General features: G+C 39.0%; 1 protein-coding gene across 1 annotated transcript; it reads right to left on the reverse strand.

Annotated features, from left to right (window-relative positions):
• Window positions 1-1,646: 1,646 nt before the first annotated feature.
• On the reverse strand, window positions 1,647-15,178 carry LOC133447338 (probable E3 SUMO-protein ligase RNF212). The gene is made up of 13 exons (XM_061726011.1): window positions 15,079-15,178; window positions 14,703-14,816; window positions 10,328-10,389; window positions 10,147-10,221; window positions 9,956-10,012; window positions 9,697-9,755; window positions 9,509-9,568; window positions 8,270-8,334; window positions 6,856-6,916; window positions 5,224-5,266; window positions 5,017-5,071; window positions 2,894-2,963; window positions 1,647-1,781 (listed from the first exon to the last, which is right to left on the reverse strand). Exons 2-13 carry the CDS (start codon window positions 14,809-14,811, stop codon window positions 1,736-1,738), a joined length of 762 nt encoding a protein of 253 aa, XP_061581995.1. The 5' UTR covers window positions 14,812-14,816; window positions 15,079-15,178; the 3' UTR covers window positions 1,647-1,735.
• Window positions 15,179-20,880: the final 5,702 nt, after the last annotated feature.

The raw sequence follows: 20,880 nt of genomic DNA on the forward strand, positions 1-20,880 counted from the left end.
CTGCAAAGACTGAGAACCAGTCGTCCCAGCAACTCAAGTCTTCAGATGACGAAATAGCAAATAAAAATATAATATAAATTGAAAAAAAATGGTTGAATGATTGAAAATAGCTAGCTTTTGATAAGTGAGGTGAGGCCAGCATGTTCAAACAAACAGCCAGGCTTCCGTGCTCTGCTAATTTCTTTTTTCAGTTTTGGATTAACCGTTGCTTGGACTGAGTCAGCTGCTACCAATACGAAAACCTCCAGAACCTCAGGTTTATTCATACAGTCTATGGGGAGTATTAAAATTGTAGTCTTGTTGACTTTAGCACTGCACTTGCATTCAAATGGTGTTAGCATTAAAAAAAAAAAAGTTGTACCTTAGAGTGCTCGACCCAAACTGAAATAAAAAGTCTGGCCAATGACACTAAATGTGTACAAGGTCTGCAGTTTGGTCACGTCAGACTGGACTAATGGCTAAAAGCTTGAAAGGTTTTGTAGTTCAAAGCCAGGAGAAGTCCCCGCTCTATGACTGAAACACTTTTTATGAATAACCTGACCTTTCCTTACATGCTGATCACAAATATAGCCATCAGTTTAGCACCATTTTATGAGGATATTTCATTGCGGTACCTGGTGAAGGTTTTCAAGCAGCAGAAAAACAAGACATTTATATGCCGGTGTAGACTGACAGTCATGCACGACAATCTTCAAGGGCTTGAATCAAAGAAACTGGACATCCCTTTCTCTGATTTCTTGGACATTTCACCTTCCACCCAGAACGCTTCTTCGGTTTCGGTTCTTAGAATCAGCTTGGCTTGATGGATTTGAACTGTACGCTGTGAGAGAAGAGTCTTTCTTTCTGAGACTGAAACAGAGCTCGTTTCTGTTTCCGTGGTCTGTAAACTTGTGAACTGAAGAAGTCCTTCCAGATTGGAAAGTGAAAAAGGAATTCCAGTTGCCTCAATTTAAAGAGACATGCATGAAGATCCCAATTAACTAATCAACCGAAAGGCTCATATCAGTATTATCCCAATTTATTTGATTGCTGGACTGAAAAAAATAACATCACAACACTTGTTTTTAGTCATCAATATAAGTTCATAACATCTTGGGATCAATAGAAATACAGAAAATATAGAAATTGTACATTTGCATTAACGGTGTGTTACAACCAAAAACGTAATAACTGCCAATAATGTAATAATTTTGGCCATTTCAAATGTAATAAAGCCAATAGTGTAATAATGTGCTAATAATGTAATAAAACTTTTGAGTCAATAATGTAATAACTTTTTGCCGATAATGTAATAATTTTGTAATAATTTTTTAATACCAGGCCAATAACGTAATAACCAGCCAATAATGTAATGCCTTATTACATTATCGGCAAAAAGTTATTACGTTATTGGCTCAAAAGTTTTATTACATTATTGGCACATTATTACACTATTGGCCTTATTACATTTGAAATGGCCAAAATTATTACGTTATTGGCAGTTATTACGTTATTGGCCATTATTACGTTTTTGGTTGTAACAGGGTGGTTAAAACCAACCAGACATACTGGATATTGATATTTTAACTTATGGTCATCATATCGATAGAGATGTCAATGACTGGTTGGTACGTCTAGAAGCTTAAAGACAGTTTATTAGTGTCTGGGTCGATGTTTGTGGTGAGTGTGTTAAGGAGGAAGGAGAGTTTCTGAAGGAGGATGGAGGTTTGAAGACGGGAGACGTCCAAAAACAACTCTAGCTGTGTGAGAAGTCCGGCGTAAAAGATGGTCCTTGGAAACGACTAGAAGAGAACAAATGATCAACCTGTAGTTGCAATACGCAGCATGACTGATATTTAACTTGTTCAGAAGCACATTTAATAGATGGGGAGAATCAGATAAGTAGCTTAAAAAGTACCACAATAAGTGCTTGCTCTCAGTGATCTACAAAGCCTTGATAATGGAAAAAGAACATGAAGTCTATTCCTCTTCATTTTGTACGAGCTGCATGCTAAATACCTACACACGCTCCTTTAAATCTATTAAAAATGCCACAAGAAAATTAAACAATAATAATTGTTGAATAATTTCAGTTATTATACAAATAGTCTGGGCTCAGGGTGGAGTAAAACAGCTCTTTTCTCTGTACACACCCTGCGAATGAGACAAGTTTCAAATACTTTCAGCTTACAAAATGTGGTAATGCACTACATGCACATCATCTAAGATTTGCATCTGAAGATGTTGCCCAAAGGCTACTCCGGGGGTTCGGCCGCCCTAGTGGCTCCGTGGAGCTTTTTCAAAAATGTTTGACCTTTTATTCCCCTTTTTTTCCCCTTTCTTTTTCCTTTCCTTTTTAATCTCGACATTTCAACTTTTCTCTCGAAATTTTGACTTTTTTCTCGACATTTCGACCTTTTTGTCAACATTTCGACTTTTTTCTCGACATTTTGACTTTTTTTAATCGACATTTCGACTTTTCTCTCGAAATTTTGACTTTTTTCTCGACATTCTATTTTCTCAAAATTTCGATCTTTTTCTCAACATTTCGACTTTTTTTCTCGTCATTTCGACTTTTTCCTCGACATTTCGACTTTTTTCTCAACATTTCGACATTTTGACTTTTTTCTCGAAGTGCATAATGAAAAAAAAAATCTTCCCCCAGTTATAACTAATATAGATACATGCAGCATGTGTTGCCTTCATTCTAAGGCTTATACAAGACTTTTCATTTTTTGCGGCTCCAGACATATTTGTTTTTTGTGTTTTTGGTCCAATACGGTTCTTTAAACATTTTGGGTTGCCGACCCCTGGGCTAGTCGGTGGGAATTTAAGAACACACAAGGGCGACGCGTATGAAAGCAGACATCGGTATTTGTCCCTCGTTAAACATATAACAAACAAAATCTGTTACCTGATTGTGGCTGATCGCGCCGTGTGCATGGGTGGCATGTTTTGGTTGGATGACCTGTGGGAGAGGGAGACTGAACAAAACACACAATGACTTCATGGTTAATGTTTCACTTGAGTCACAAATTAAAAGGATTTTTTTAATGCAGGATATAGAGGGTATATGCTTCTTTATTTGCAAAGTTTTACTTATCAGGAAACAAATAATTAAATACATAAATACTGGCACGTGGATGTATTTATGTACAGTCCCAGCACACCGTTTCATTTGGGTTAAACAATCACCTCTCTGAATTTACCATTAGAACATGTTTTGTTATCTTTTTTCTCCGTAATTCAGTTGTTGATTTGCTGGTGTGCTTGACAACATTATCCTGTTGCATGACCCAGTTTCAACAAAGCTTCAGCTTCCGCACAGATGGGCTTAAATATGACTTTATAACACTTTGATGTACAGATGTGTTCGTAGTCGACTCAATGACTGCAAAGTCCTGTAGCTATAATAAGCACAGATCCTCTCAGGTGGTCAGGTGGGATCGATGTCTCTGGGTTCAGATGTTTCTGGGACGGACCATCACACTGGGCAAATGTCCAATTAGACTCTAATAAGAATTCAAAATCTTGGCACCATGTGCTCTTGATCAAAGACGAAAAACACCATCCAGGTACAAACTCAGGTTTGGTGTAAACCTAACACAATAATTACTATACTATTTATTGACCTATATTCTATCTATGTAAAATGAATTATAGTCGGGTTTTTTTCTATACTTGATATATTTTTGTTTACACCAGTTTTGCTGTAAGGTATATTACCAAAATTGTTTTTGACACCAGCGTTGGTGGAGTAAATGGGACAAGTTCCAAGGCTCCATTCAGCAGCCTAAATCGCAAATGTTTCCAGGGTGTGGAAAGATTCCTCATCTAAGCCAAATAAACATGGAAAACCCAGCAACATAAATGTGACAGCATTAAAATGAACAAACAATTAAACCGGGGGTCGGCAACCCGCGGCTCTAGAGCCGCATGCGGCTCTTTAGCGCCGCCCTAGTGGCTCCTGGAGCTTTTTCAAAAATGTTTGACCTTTTTTTCCCTTTTTTTTCTTCCTTTTTCCTTTCCTTTTTAATCTCGACATTTCGACTTTTTTCTCGAAATTTTGACTTTTTTCTCGACATTTTGACTTTTTTCTCAACATTTCGACTTTTTCTCGTTATTGTACTTCAACATTAATCTCGACATTTCGACTTTTCTCTCGAAATTTTGACTTTTTTCTTGACATTCTATTTTCTCGACATTTCGACCTTTTTCTCATCATTTCAACTTTTTTCTTGACATCTCGACTTTTTTCTCAACATTTCGACTTTTTTCTTGACATTTCGACTTTTTTCTCGAAGTGCATAATGAAAAAAAAAATCTTCCCCCAGTTATAAATAATATAGATACATGCAGCATGTGTTGCCTTCAAGGCTTATACAAGACTTTTCATTTTTTGCGGCGCCAGACATATTTGTTTTTTGTGTTTTTGGTCCAATATGGCTCTTTCAACATTTTGGGTTGCCGACCCCTGAATTAAACTATCCAGTTTAAAAAAAAAACAGTTTGACATAAAAAGTTCCCTCCTGGCTCAAGATTCAAGAAGATTAAAGAGATTCCTAACTGGTTGATGCTGATGAGCTTTGTGCAACAAGAGAGATGTAAGCATGACAGTGCAAAACAGCGCCCGCTTATAGATATACCTTTAAATCATTAACACATAATAAAGGCTGTGCAATTTACTGAAAAATGTATTGTTGTGATTTAAAAATAGATAGATTTAAATAAATGTGTTGTTCCTCTGCAGCAACAACACAAGTCACTGGATGTCACCGGATCAAACTGACAGCAAAAAACTAAATATGGGAAATCTTCCCAAACAACTGGTGGTGATTCTGTATGTTCCTAACAGGTGTGTTTATACGTTTATTGGTGTAAAATATTGGTATTCTTAGTGTCCAGATGCAAGTCTATTCCGCCAGTAAATCAATAAATTCAGAGATACTTATGTACAATAGCAATTCCACTAAGACAATACTAATTTCTTCAGTTAAAACCAAAAACAACAGTTTGTTGACAGAGCAGATCACGTACCCATTCGCCCGTCGTGTGGAGTCTTGATCAGTGAAAGCCGAGGTGCAGAGGTGGGCTGAAACAGAATTATATACATAAAACTATTAACTTTTTATTTACCTCAATGCGTCTGTTACTCATTCCAGGAACAAATATTAAGATTCTGTGAAATATCAACAGATATCTCTCAAAAGAAAGATGGACTATGGTTAAAACTATGGCACTTACTTTCCTGAACAGACTTCTTCCATCCAGCTCCATGCTTTCAGGCCTCCACAGAAAAAAACAACCCAAAAAACCTGATTAGTTCTGTTAAGTTCAACTGGTCTGTATAAATACAGTTTAATTTTATTTGGAATCTTCTTTTTGGAACTGCAATTTTTTTTCTTTCAAAAGTGAGATTTCAACTTCACAAAATCTTATAGCATGAAGCTAGATTACCGACAAATTACAAATAAATACATATCAAATTAAAAACCGAGGACTGACACAGAGAAATAGATTATTATCCTGGACTGAGATCATTTTGATATCCTCCATGGACCTCATTTTAAAGTCTAGAAATTATTCAAAAAAGTAATAATTTATCAGTGGAGGCACTTAGAGTTGAGTGATCCTTTTGAAAAGAAAAGGATAACAGCAAATTGTGTTTGCATATATCAACCATTTATATAGCTTTCTCTCAAACTAATTACTGAACATTAGGAAAAAGACAACAAAAACATTTGGTCTGATAAGTTTGGACACCAGTCAATCCTGTGGCAGTCTGGGAAAGGAAACTGAACCCAAGCAAAGATGAGCTTTTTCAGATGTGCATTGGTGTGTGTGGGCAGCCACAGGGCAGGGCAAAGCTAAACAACAGCTAAAACTAACATACGACATTGTGGTTGAGGTTTTAAGAATGGTGAGGTCCAACTGAATGAAACCCAAAGAAGAAAATATCAAAAATTGACAGAGAAGGAGAGAGTCAACGACATTAATAACAACTAAGTAGTAACAAAGTATCAGTGCAGATTTGGAACTTTATTCAAATGCAGCTGATGACGGCTGAATCTTCAACCTGGATTTAAATAAAGTGTGTGTTTACTGAGTGTTTCAGCTGATCTGAGGCTTTCTGGGACTTTGTTCCAGACAAGTAGAGCATAGAAGAACGCAGCTTCTCCATGTCTTTCTGGCTCTGGGAACTGATAAAAAAACCAGATCCAGATGACCTGAGGGCTCTGGAAGGTTCATACCGGGTCAGGAGTTCACTGATGTATTTTGGTCCTGGACTATCCATGGCTTTAAAGACCTGCATCAGAACTTTAAAGTGTATTCACTGACAGGGAGCTGTCAGAGCTGGACTGATCTGGTCCACTTTTTTGGTCCTTGTGAGGACTGGAGCAGCAGAGTTCTGAATGATCTGCAGTAAAGATGCTGTTACAATAATCAAGCTACTAAAGATGAATACATGGACTAGTTTTTCCAGGTCCTGCTCAGAAACCAGATAATTCATAATTGATATATTCTTAAGGTGATAATAGGCTGGCTTTGTTATTGCCTTAATGTGTTTTTCCAAATTTAGGTCTGAGTCCCTCACTACACCCAGATTTGTCCTGGTTGGTGGTTTTCGGTTTAAAGATTGAAGCTCTGTGGTGAAACGTAATCGCTTCTCTTTGGATCCAAACAACCTCAGTTTTGTTTTTAAATGGAGAAAGTTGTGCCTCATCCAGTCATTAATGTCCTCAATGCATTTAACAAGGGCCTGTACAGGGACTCGGCCTCCTGGTTACACTGTAATATAAAGCTGTGTGTCATCAGCGTAGCTATGGTAACTTATTTTGTAGTTTAAAGGGTTAAGAGAAAAGGAACCATACTCACATACTAGGAGCTGGCGAGAATCGCGACAGAGAAACAGGGGAGCTAAACGGGATCTGCAGAACTAAAGGCAAACAAAAAAACAAACGCATTAATGTATACTGTGTACTAGTAATGACAAAAATACATTACTGATGTAAACATATTGAGACATTATTGGTTTTGATGAGTTAAAGGGAATAATCAATTTCCCTTTAGATACATTATAACTCACTGTGAACAACAGGAATATAATATGTAGTCTATTTTAATCCTGATTTAAAATATCAATATCTTATACTTTTCACAGTCATGTGCAAAAAGTTAGTATCCCTCTTTTAACACAGTTTTTTGGTTAAAAACATGAAGACAAAATCGGATTCTAGTGGGTCTTAGTAAAATACTAAACCATATCACGACAACCTAACTTTTTTCACCATGCTATCATTTATTTAATGACTATGGAGACTGTATCCTGGCCATCTCCTTGGGGAGCTGTTTCATTCAGGTTCAACTGGGGAAAAAAGGCCCAGGACACGCTGGAGAAATGACATCTGCAGGCTTGGGATGGGAATACTTCCACGCTCTCCTGGAAGAGCTGGAGCAGGTAGCGGGGAAAGAAACGTCTGGTCGTCAAGACACAAACCCAGATAAGTGGAAGTTGATGGAGGGATAGATGGATGGATGAAGGACCATTAAAAGAAAAAAGACCGAAAAAGGACCAAAAGAAATCATGTGGGCGAAAACAGGCAACCCCATGATTCAGTAACTTTCAGAACAATTTACTTGAAGCAGCTGTTCCCTGTATGACTTAATTAGTCTCACGTTGTTGTAGAAGAATTTGGGCCCATTTTTCTTTTCAACTTTTCAGCGATCCTGATGTAGATATACACTTTGGACGATTGTCCCGTAGCAGAAACCAGTTTCTACCAAACTTTAGCTGTGGGACAGATGGCCTAACATTTGTCTCCAAAATATAATGGAAGACAGAGGAGTCGATGACCAGTTCAGAGGCTGCAAGGTTTCCAGATTCCATCGTTGCAAAACAACCCTGAATCATCGCCCATCCACCTCTGTGTTTTACATTAGGTACGAGGTGTTTCTGCTGAAAGGCTGTCAAGAAAGATGACGATGTCTATTAAAGCCAAGTAAAGAGAGAAAGAAAAAAAAAGAGGATCAAAAAAAGCAGATGCTGACATTTTCATGACTATATATGGACTTACACCCTAAGTGGTTGAGATACTGCACTGATCACATAAAACGCAGCATCTAATGAAAACACACTGGATATATAACGTTAACATATGCACAGTACATCATCGGAATCGTAACATTAATGCATTTAACTGACATACCAGGGCATCTTTTACCATTGAATATATATCATTTCAGAAAGAAAATAGCATCATTGAAATAATGACAATATGAGAAAGTTTACCCTGTTTATGCCCGTGCACATTATGAGAACTGCGGCTGATCTGAGACACAGATGACGCCTTGGCACTGTGTGAGAGAAATAAATGAGGTTAAACGGCTCCAGCAGAACAGTGTTCGCAGCAGCACAGTGCTTGGCTTTAATCCAACAATGACAGACTGGCTGAGGTTTACAGTACCGAATATACAGTAGCATGCAAATGTTTGCGCAAACAATCTCTGTTTCTTTGATCAGCTCATTGAGGAGAGGAAGGGGAAGACAGGGCAAGCTCCAAAAGCTTTAAGTTGAAAAACTTTAAGCTTTAAGTTTCCCAGGATTTTAGGATTTCAAAAAAGATTTTAAAATAATTTTTGCTTTAAACTATTTTAAACTTCAAAACACAAAACAATAGAACCCTGTAAGAATGTGAACCCCTCAACAGGTATGAGCAACTTGCATTTAAGTCCTCGTAAAAGGGGACATTCATATTAAACATATATACAAATATGCATTCACAGATACTCAATCAAGCAAACATAAAGAACTGCATTATTTTCCATTGACAAAAAAAGTATAAATGCACTTTGTAATATTGATGAGCAGTGAACAGTTTTAAATTCAATTGATGCCCGGAAAAACATTACAAACCAGTCTTTTCCTTCTTGAACTATTAAGAACATCAGAAAGTTTGATCAGGCGTCTCCAGACTTTTAGATGCTATTTTATACTTTGGTTTTGTACTTTTCACAATATTTGAAATATTTAAAAGGGAATTTACTTCATTATATATAAGGGCATTACGTAGAGCTTCGTGAACAAAATATACAAAATACATGAAAACGAAATATTGTTAAAATGGTTCTTTAACCACTTGTGCTTATTTTCTTAAACCCAGACTGTCAGACTTAAATGAAAAATCATGTAAATGTGGAGTTTTTCTTGTCTCTCTTTTTTTGAATTTACAAACAAATCATTCAGTGTTGAGTGTGATAGTTCAGGCATTTGTATGTCAAGAGTGACACCTAGTGAGCAGTGAAACAAAACAATCACTTTGTTATAAATTCCTTCATAGAGCTCCCAAAAGTTTGGCTTGCAAAAATACTGAAATGTTTGTTGGCCAAAACTCTAGACAATATGGCAAAATAATTGACTTTGTGAAAACCTGAAAAGCAGGCCAACTATCGGCATAACGCTTGTTGCACTGGACCACACACGACAGCTGCTCATGAAAGTTACAAAAGCAAATGTCTATTAGAACCGTACCTTTGATGCTGAAGAGAGTTTTCCAGTTTGGCAATGTAGACGTTCTGTTCATTCAGCTTCCTTTTAAACATAAAAATAAACAAAAACACAGTGCAAATGTTCATAAGTTTAGAAAGATGTATTGTGTGTAAATGTATTTACACACAATACATGTGTGTAAATACACGTGTACATGTTTTATATCTTACTTTGCCATCTGCTGCATTTCTTGCTTCATCTTGACTAACACCTCTTCTAGTTTCTGACTCTGCAATTAACACAAAGGTTAGTGATGCTCTGCTCCAGCAGGTGTGACTATATCATTATCCATACCCTTTTTAATTCACCCCACTTTTTAAAAGATGATAATAGCATTTGCTAATAATTCAATTATACATAAAGCATGATTGGTGGGTTTGAATTTATACTTAGAGAGGTTCCATGGTATGAAAATAAAAGGCTCTTTACCCGTTGCTCGTAATAAGACAAGAGTCTCTTTTGATGTCTTGACTGGAACACTACAACCTGAAAAAATACAAAATAGCTTTTGTTGGTAAAACTGCCAGGACGCAAACGCTAAAGAATACTGTTATTTAGAGATGTTAGTTGACGTGAGAATGTGTTATTAATACTGATGCAAATAAAGAAAAATGACTGACATTGCTGATTTCTGTCAAGTGCTTGGTGGCCACAGAGTTGATGTCAGAGAACAAGGCCTTCACGTCAGAGCTGCTCTAAAAAGACATTTCACGTTTTAATCACAGCAGGATTTTGAGAGGAAGTATCAGGTCATCCCTCAGATTAAGCTGCGAAGGATTTCATGAGAGAAAAGTCGCTTACTTTGTCAGAGAGTGGCGATATTTGGCACTGGAAGCCGCATATTAAACACTTGCCTTGGTTGCCTGAAAGGAAGATTAACAGAATTAAGGCTTTTAAGGTATATCAGCGCCTCCCAAGTTCAGTGTAAAACAAAGTCATTTCTTTCTCATGTCAAGTGACGATACAACGTAAGGCACAAAATCACAGATGATGATTATATTTCATTCTCTCTTCAGCTAAATGACAGCTGATCCTACAGTTAGAAAAAACTAAGTCCAATGTTTTATTCAGGTACAGAGTGAGCTTGGGCTTGAACTGGGCAATTGGCATGGATCCCATTTAGTTTGAGTATTAGGGACCGCAAACGATACGCCATTGAGGGCCAAATATATAAGGCCCTTAAGGGAAACTTGATTGATTGAAACCTTTATTGTCCCCTCTGGGGAAAATCAGTTGTCAAACAGCTCATGACATTCAAAAGAGGAAGACAAACAGAAAAACAGAGCTGAAAAAGAAAAAATACCCATAAAAAGGAAAACGTCTGTAGTTATGCCTTTATTCAATGCCAAAACTTCATACAACGTACAAAAAAAGTGCATTTGTATCGAGCCTCACTGTCTCCTAGTCTTGTATATGTAAACACTGTAGAGCTGGACAAATTAAAGTGCATGAACATTAATAACATGTTTTACATAAACCAGGACAGTGCACTGCTTTGTTTCTAATACTGAAAAGTCAGTAAGCAACTTAATTTTGCATAGAACCTCACTACCTCCTAGTCTTGTAAATGTAAACACTGTACAGCTGGACAAATTGAAGTGCATGAACAATAGTGCGGTGACACCCGCGTAAATCCATTATGTGTGTTGTAATAAAATATCGATATTTGCCGTCAGTTTATCGGTTATTTATTGCGACAGAGAGCGCAACAATATATTGCAATATCGATTTTTTTTCCCTACCACTAGTAAACATCATGCATCCAATATGTCCTGGTGTTCATTTAAAACCACGTCCCAAACACAGTCCACACTCGGAAAAACCCACCCAGGGTCACTGTGCAACCTGCAGACAAAACCAACACAGAGCCAATATCTGAAGCCCACTTTTAACCCACATGGGGCCCACATATAAATACTGGCTGACTAATGTCAGACAGACATCAGCACATGGCACTGTTTGTTTAACTAAAAGTAATTTGGTACTGGTACAGGAAACTTTTTTAAGCACTTTGGACTACGGGGACATTATTTATATGCATGCTGTCTCAGCGTTTAGGACATGTCACCGTGTTCTCTATTCTCTGGTCTGGCCCTCACTGACCCTGAGGAGACAACACCATTGGATTATTTTTATTTACAAAGCCATCCTGAATAAACTCCCCTCATATCTGTCCAGGATTCATACAGAACTTGGCAAAGCGGCTTTCTCCTACGCTGCTCCTGGTCCTGGAACCACGTTCAGAACTCTCTTCAACTTTCTGGACTCATCTCCTTGGGTGAATTCAAGGTTCTTCTTAAACAGAAACTAACAGAAATGTGCACCTGCTATTTTTTATTCTAAATACAATCTATTAAGTTTTGACAGTTTCGTAGGCTTCTCATTTTTAAAACTTATTTTCAAATGTGTGAATAACCTTGCCCCAGAAATACTCTGCCAATTGGTAAACAAATAAAACAGTGGAATTAGAACTAGGGGTGCAACAAGCAGTAATTGTAGGATAGCACAACGCAGAACAACATTTGGACAGTCATCATTCTCGGTAATAGGTACCAAATTATGGATACACTGCCACCTGATATCAAAATATTGACAGAGCTCAAGGTTTTTAGCACACACAAGTAAAACAATGGCTGAAACTGAAACAAGCTTGTGAACATTGACTTTAACATACTGTACCACTGTATTATTTTAGTTTTCTGTCCTTATCTGGTTTGTGTTTTTGCTTCTGTCTTTGTATTGTCTTTATTCTGTTTTGCATGTTTTGTATTTTAATGGTTGTGTACTGTTTTAACTCTGCTTTCAAATTTTAAGTAAAGGCCTAACCAGAGACAGGGGTTGCAAATTAGCTCTGGCTAGAAACCTGTATGTATGACATCTGTTTTGTATTTTTTATGAAACAATGTTTGATACATTTGTCCCTGTTCAATAAATATAACAATAATAATAATAATAATAATAATAATAATAATAATAATAATAATAATAATAATAAGGTATTGTAATGTTTGCACTGTGTTGTTGTTAATTGATTTTATTGGCCAGGTCTCCCTCGCAAAAGAGATTCAATCTTAAGGGATTTTCCTGGTAAAATAAAGGTAAAATAAAATGTAGTGTCTAAATTCAGCGCTGCAGTGTCACTTCATGGCCAACAGATGTCCCCGTCTAATCAGGCTCCAGGAGGGTGTTGGGGATGGTTTTACTCATTTCACAGCCGATCAGTCTCTGCATTGAAGACAGCAGAGACATAGTCCAGGGGCCAACATTTCACTGGTCAGTACCACTCAAGGTGACAAAACCAACTTATCATTTTTGAAAATATCCATGTAGACGATATTTTGGTATGATAACCTTCCCGAGTGGCAGCTGGATCATAGTTTGAGTGACATTATGTGATAATTCTGTACTTGGTTAACCTTCTTAACACTATCTTAAGTACACACAGAACTTGGTAGCCCAACTAGAATCAGATCTTGACATATTCCCATTAATAACTATGTTAATTTTGTTTACAATATTGTTATGTTTATAATGTTGTTTATAAAATATAGCTGGTTCCTTATCTCATCGTTATGTCCTTTATGTCCTGTATTTGCATGATAAAGACCAGTTTGTGACATCGGCCTAGTGGCTGTTATAGTTTATAGGAGCCTAATGATGCTCTTCTAGTTTAAGGCTCACAATGACCTGTAACAATGATATAGTAGGGGTATATTATACATTTCCTGAATCCTTACAACATAGCATAACATAACACAACAATGCATAACATAACGTGTATTTTCTGAATGATGTGGGAGTGATTTATGGAACACAGTTTGTTGCACTTTATCCATTCATTGTTTTTATTGCTTTTATGTTTTTATACTTATTTATTCCTCTTATTTTTATTGCTTTCTTTGCACTTTGGTGGGAACATCCTAACCAATCTCGTTGTAACCTGAGTACAATGACAATAAAGTCTATTCTATTCTATTCTATTATAATGTTCCTGTGAGTATTCCAGTTTTTGTATTTTGTGTCTCCGTTGTTTCTAGATGACACAGGGCTAAAAGATAGTATATCATTTAGGTGAAAACTGTGTAAAAATGTGTGTTGTTTATAGTTTAAAGAGCTGCAGTGACCTCTATGTTGGTCAGAGAGATTGACATCTTAGCTTGAATGAATGCTTAGAAGGTCCCCTTTAAAATGATACCAAAGACAATATTGTGAAACATTGACAGATATCCTGTACATGAGTCTAAACCAGGATATGCACCAGCATCTAAAATGTAATTTTCTGAAGGGGGTGGGTAACTTGATGATCTGATAACTATGATCCAGCTGCCACTCAGGAAGGGTTATCATACCAAAATATCATCTACAGACGTGGATATGTTCAAAGATTATAAGGAAGTTTTGTCACCTTGAGTGGTGCTGATATCTGGTCTGAACCATGGACTAACAGGCAGAGGTGTCAAGTAACAAAGTACAAATACTTTGTTACCTTACTTAAGTAGAAATTTTGGTTATCTATACTTCACTGGAGTCATTATTTTTCAGACAACTTTTTACTTTTACTCCTTACATTTTCACGCAATTATCTGTACTTTTTACTCCTTACATTTTAAAAACAGCCTCATTACTCTATTTCATTTCGGCCTTTAAAAAAAAACTATCCAGTTAAATTGCTCCATCCGGATAGAGTGAATTTGGTTGTGGTTGTTTCAGATGTTCTTGTCCAGTTTTGTTCTTACATCCGTTCCCTCAGATTCCTGCAACTAAACTTGGATGTACATTCCAATAAAGGTTAGGATAAATGATAACATGAACATGAACGTTTGACTTTTTGCACCATTACAATACTTATAGGTAACTAGTCATCATATCTCCTGCTCTCTGAAACACATGTTAATGCTCAATAGTACACATATATGGTTCTCTAATATATTTGCATTATACTAAGATACATTTATTTTCAATGGCTTTTGTCCTTAATGGCTTTTTCCCCCTTACATTACTTTTACTTTTATACTTTAAGTAGTTTTGAAACCAGTACTTTTATACTTTTACTTTAGTAAAAAACTTGAGTTGATACTTAAACTTCAAGGAGTATTTTTAAACTCTAGTATCTAAACTTCTACCTGAGTAATGAATGTGAATACTTTTGACACCTCTGCTACCAGGGCTGGTTTACCTTTCTGGTAGCAGACATTGCAGACCACATGCCCGCAGGTGGAGACGGCCAGGCGTCGCTCTGCTCCGGGACTGCAGAAGCAGGAGTTGCAGCAAACCCAGTACGACATCTCACCTGCAAGTACACGCAAATAAATGAGTTAAACTGCTGCTTCATGGTCCCCAACCACCATCTAAGAGCCGTTTACACATCTGCTTCATTTACTTTTAAGAGCTTTGTATTTAAAAGGAGAAAGGCTTCGTTAGATAACGTTGTTTCCATTACCTGTGACTAGCTGAAAGCTGGTTTAGTGCTTGTTAAAATAATAACAATATCACTTAAACCTGGTAATTACGGGTTAATTTATCGATTTATTCAAATACGTTCTTAACGTTACCTTTTGGCTGATCGTTAGTTTATGATCAGAATGCTTGCTGGAGGTGTGAAACTGAAAGCAGCTGTTTTAGGGTTTGTTTTTCAGCTCGTGGCGACGTGACTTCTCCAGCACGGTTAGCTAAACACCTGCAGCTGCAACTTTAAGGCTGATTATGGTTCCGCGTTAAATCGACGCAGAGCCTACGCCGTAGGGCATCGCGGCGAGACGCACGTACGGTGTGCGTCGCCGCGTACACTACGCCGTACCCTACGGCGAGGGTTCTGCGTCGATTTAACGCGGAACCATAATTCAGGCTTTAGCCTCATGCTTGAACTCAGACCACCTAAAACGGGGGTTGGCAACCCAAAATGTTGAAAGAGCCAAAAACACAAAAAACAAATGTCTGGAGCAAAAAATGAAAAGTCTTGTATAGCCTTAGAATAAATTATTGTTGAAGTACAATCTCGAGAAAAAAGTGGAAATGTTGAGAAAAAAGTGGAAATGTTGAGAAAAAAGTGAAAATGTCGAGAAAAAAGTGGAAATGTCGAGAAAAAAGTGGAAATGTTGAGAAAAAAGTGGAAATGTTGAGAAAAAAGTTGAAATGTCTAAATTAATGTTGAAGTACAATCTCGAGAAAAAAGTGGAAATGTTGAGAAAAAAGTTGAAAATGTTGAGAAAAAAGTCGAAATGTCAGAATTAATGTTGAAGTACAATCTCAAGAAAAAAGTAGAAATGTTGAGAAAAAAGTGGAAATGTTGAGAAAAAAGTGGAAATGTTGAGAAAAAAGTGAAAATGTCGAGAAAAAAGTGGAAATGTTGAGAAAAAAGTGGAAATGTTGAGAAAAAAGTGGAAATGTTGAGAAAAAAGTGAAAATGTCGAGAAAAAAGTGGAAATGTTGAGAAAAAAGTGGAAATGTTGAGAAAAAAGTGGAAATGTTGAGAAAAAAGTTGAAATGTCGAGAAAAAAGTCAAAATGTTGAGGAAAAAGTCAAAATCTCGAGAAAAAGTCAAAATGTTGAGAAAAAAGTCGAAATGTCGAGATTAATGTTGAAGTACAATTTTGAGAAAAAAGTCGAAATGTCGAGAAAAAAGTAGAAATTTCGAGGAAAAAAAATCGAAATGTTGAGAATAATGTTGAAGTACAATTTCGAGAAAAAAGTCGAAATGTCGGGAAAAGTCGAAATGTCGAGAAAAGTCGAAATGTTGAGACCACGAAATTTTGCGATACAAAAACGTCACGATACGTGTCGTGGAGGTGACAAACTGTAGCGTGATATTGGGTTATTAATATTAATATATTGTGTTTACTAGTAACGCGCATCCTATTGTCACCATCTGAATCAATCTCATCCCGCAATCATCCCGCAAAGTTGCATATGTAGCTTTCAGCGTTTCTATGAGGGATATGCAGTCTGTGACGCACAGTGTTGAGCTCTGCAGCCCCTTTGTGGCAAAATCACTGTTTTCAAAGAGTTGAGCAAAATGTGACAAGCATGAAAACGAACCTTTTTGTTTGCATCTGTTGCAACAGTTGTTCTGATTCAATTTTAGTTTGTCCACTGCCTTCTGCACATTCAGCTAAAGCCTCCAATCATACATCCAACAACTTCAATATCTTGTGCACCAACCCAGATTTTGAACTCCACCTGGTGTCACTCGATCTCTCCAGCTCCATGCACTGACGGTCAGGGTGCATCTGCTTTTGGATCTCCAGAAATCGAGCGTGCCGCTGGGCCCCAGTGAAGAAGCTGTGTATTTGATTGACAGTGTCAAAAAATGTGCTAACATGGCCGGATTCTTTGGCTGCACTGCACAACACCAAGTTAAGCCGATGTGAGTTGCAGTGTACATAAACGGCTTTGGGACAAGTTTCTCTCAGGACAACCTGAACCCTTCCTCTGTGTCCCGACATGACAGATGCTCCATCAAAACAGAGTCCGACACAGAGAGACGGATCCAGCTCGAGTGGTTGAAGGACCTCCAGAATCTTGTTTGATATTCCCTGTGCAGACAAATCTGCAGTCTCAACAAATCCCACTGCCCGCTCTTTGATCACTCCTCCATGGATGAATCTCACACAAACAGCAACTAACTCTCTTTTCGCCAGATCTTTATACTCATCTGCAAGTATTGCAAAATATTGTCCATGCAGTTCACCCTTTATCTTGCGAAGCAAGATTGATGCTGCAGCCTCAAGTAGCTCATCCTGAACCTGGTGGCTCATCAGTGTGGCATTTCGTGGAAGTTCCTTCAGTCGGTTTTCAATTTCTGGTGCGTATTTTGACACAAACTTAAAAAGCTCTAAGAAATGACCTCTGTTGACCATGTCCTGGGTTTCTCTGTGGCCTCTGAGTGGGATCTCAAGCTCAGCACACAACATAGCAATGTCCACAACAACCTTAATATGTTCCCGGTTTCTCTCCACAAATGCCGGAGCATCACCGTGCAGCTGGTTCAATACCGTCCCCCGGCTTTGCGGTCCGTGGCTGGCCTTGAATGATGCCAGTTTTGTGAGCGCAATGGCATGCAGATTACTTGACTCATGTTTGTCGCAGGCATCTCCGAGACGTTTCCAGTTTTTGTAGCCACCTCTGTGTGCATCTCCGGAAAATGTCTGCAAGCCTTACAAAACACTGCATCTTGAGCTTTACTGTATTCTATCCACTTGTACTGTGGTGGCAAAAATTGTTGTTCAAAAAGAATGTCAGGACACCTCAGCTGTCTTTCGAAGATTTAATGAAAAGAGGACAAACATTCAATTGAACGGAGCCACACAGTCCAACCGGTCACATGAACCGACAGTCCTGAGTGCGCTGAAGAAGATTAGCGACAGGTTATTTTATAGTTGAGAGCAGGAAAAGACAAAACATCACCCATCACCCTGGCAACCGTGCCATGATCTGTGTCAAAGGAACATGACCTTGGCATAGGAATGAAAACAGGCAACAGACAGTGTTATACCAAAATTTTCCATTACATTCCACCCCTTTTAGCATTGTATGCTAAACCATAATAAAATAGGAAATTTTGCACTGACCTATCCCGCGACCAATATGCTCTGTCGCGCACCAGCCAAACGCTAGCACACCCCTTCTCCAACGCGGGAGTTACAGAAACCCCGACAGAGGATCTAAGTCACGGGTACAGAAGAGCCAAAACCTCTCCCTCCACTAGGCAAAAGGGGAGAGTCAAAAGACTCAATCTGTCTAGCTACCCTATCATAGATAAGGAAGGAAAAAACCCCCGTAGGGGAAAAGCCCATCATGGAATATAAACTAATCTACTTCAAACAATACCAAAACAAATCACATTCAGCACAATAGTCCATGAAGGGAAAAGGAGAAGAGAAAAAATCAAAGGCACTGTGTGACTATGCAGTTCAAGGATAAAATGAGATAACATGTAAAATAATAATAATAATAATAATAATAATAATAATTTTAAATAATAAAAAAAATGACAAAATTCTCCACATGTCCTGGCAAAACCCTCCATGTTTTAACCCACCGTACCACGGGGCTAATGCTTGATTCCCTCACAACCTGTCAACAGGACATAACCGCTCATAATCAGTTCAAAACAGCATAAATGAAAAAAAACATCATCAACCTGAGGAAGGATTAATGCAGAATATAAATTAAAGTAGCTCTGGATCCTCCATGGAAGGAGGAACCCACTCATCATTGTGGTCCATCTCCTGGGCAAACCGTCCAGGTGCGGTGGGAATGGCAGAAGCTACTAGTTTCTTCACCCATGGCACAATAAAACACAGAAAAACACACAAACCCAAAAGAATAGTCAGTTCAGGGGCAGAGAGGTTGAACAGTGCAGTTTCCCACCCTGAAATGGAAAACCAGGACCTCCTCTGCAAATGCAACAATACATTCAGGTGTCCGACAACATGTGTCACATCGACCTCGTTGGTCAGCTGCCTCGTCACAGTGGTCATGGTACGGAACCATATGTTGTCCTGTAGCTGCAACGCCGTGTTGGTCATGTTGGTCGTGTTAACAGCAGCCCTTCTCACCAGCCAAAGAGGGGTAGGTGCCGCCTCAGAATCGTGGTCAGGGGGAGGTGAGATTGTCGTGCAGTTGGTCTGTGACGTGTGATCGTGCAGGCTCTCCAACAGCAGCAGAAGCAACCTCACCCCTATGGAGACGACCAGCAGGACGCTGGTCGCCACCCTTAGGCCGCATCCGAGCCGCCTAAGGGGATGGTACGGCCGTGGCCTCTCGATCAGGTGCATGGCGTGCGCGTGGATCAGGAACCCGTCGGCAGTGGCTGGCGTGGATCCACGTGGTACGTCTCTCTGCAACCTTGACTGCTGTCTCCGTCACCAGAAGCACTTGGAACGGTCTGTTCCACCTCCAAGCTTTCCAGTGTTTACGTCTGAAGTCTTTGACCACGATGTAGTCTCCACTCCGAGGTCATGGAGTTTCGTCTCTGCCAGTTTGGGGAGGGCCGCCTTAACCTGCTTGTTAATATCAGACAAAACAGACGACAAGGTTGCACAATATAGTAACATTTCGTCTTCACAAAGGCCAGTCTCTTGCTGCTGCCTCTTAAACGGGCCCAATCCCTGTTTAAAGGTCTCTTGAAACAGGATTTCAAAGGGGCTCAGGCCATTTTTGCTTCTCTGGCGCGCCACATTAGCACCACGTTAAGCTGGGTGGTAGGCGCAATGTTGTCGTATATCTACGCCCATGTACTCACCGACCTGTTTCAGTGCCGCGCTCACAAACGGAGCGCCATTGTCTGAACTGATTTTTTCGCCAGAATCCCCCGGGAATCCCTGGGAATTATCAGGTTCATCAAAGCCTTGGCCACTGCGGCGGAGTCCTGTCTTGTTGTGGGAAAAACTTCAATCCATTTAGAAAACATGCAAATGATAACCAAAACAAACTTTTTGCCTTCACTATGTGTAAGTTCAATGAAATCCATCTGCAAATGTTGAAACGTCTGTCTGGTGGGGGCGAGTTGTGAACCCCCTCTCGTGAACCAGTGTCATCGTATACCCTCGTATTGCGAATTTCACTCACCATCCCCCACCCCTTGACACATGAAACCTTGTGTCAATTAAGCAAAGTGAGGGAAAAAATTCTTGGGGAGACATGGCCGGCCGTCGGGCCCCATTCACACCCTGTTAATTACCCTGCAGTCCGCATCCTCCCAGGACCATATTTCAGTGTGCAAAGCCCTTAGTTACAATTCACCAATCTCAACCGAGGTCACAGCCGAGGACGGAAGTAGCAGGGAGACAGATCGTACTTTGAGAGACAAGGGTTGTTTGGACGCAGTATCTTTTGCAGCTGCGTCAGCTTGAACATTTCATTGAGAGACAAAATCAGATTGTTAGTGTGATCATCACATTTACACACAGCAATTTGTGTAGGCAGGAACATTGTATCCACGTGATGCGCTATGGGTCTACCTGTGGAAAAATAAAAAAAACGTATCGGGGACAAAAGCCCCAAAAGCAAAACCTGCAATGTTAACTCACGTAGCAGGAGCCCTGGAAGCAGAACAAACAACAAAAAAGATCAAAGTCAGCATTGTCAATTGCAACCTCACTCAAATTCAGGTCTTCGGGAACAAAGACAACATCATTACAACAGCATCATCACTCAAATTCAGGTCTTGGGGAACAAATGGATGTTAGCGTTGCGAGTGGTTCTCCATCATCCGCTGTTGGCAAAAGGGTAAGGGTTAAGAACTTGCTGTAGCACTTGAAGTCATGTAACCCCCCTTTCCGTCCTCAGTCTGGACGAAAAGTCGTGAACAGTCAGGCAGTCCAGGTAGTGGAGGCGTCTGTAACGTCAGTTTC

This window comes from Cololabis saira, chromosome 7, assembly GCF_033807715.1.
Source record: "Cololabis saira isolate AMF1-May2022 chromosome 7, fColSai1.1, whole genome shotgun sequence".
Classification (NCBI taxonomy): Eukaryota; Metazoa; Chordata; class Actinopteri; order Beloniformes; family Belonidae; genus Cololabis; species Cololabis saira.

Coding starts and splice junctions, on each gene's coding strand:
- LOC133447338 (XM_061726011.1), bottom strand. CDS start 14,811: ATGTCGTACTGGGTTTGCTGCAACTCCTGCTTCTGCAGTCCCGGAGCA. Junction 10,013..10,146: donor ACTTGACAGAAATCAGCAAT/GTCAGTCATTTT, acceptor GTATTTTTTCAG/GTTGTAGTGTTCCAGTCAAG. Junction 1,782..2,893: donor GCGCGATCAGCCACAATCAG/GTAACAGATTTT, acceptor GTTCTCTTCTAG/TCGTTTCCAAGGACCATCTT.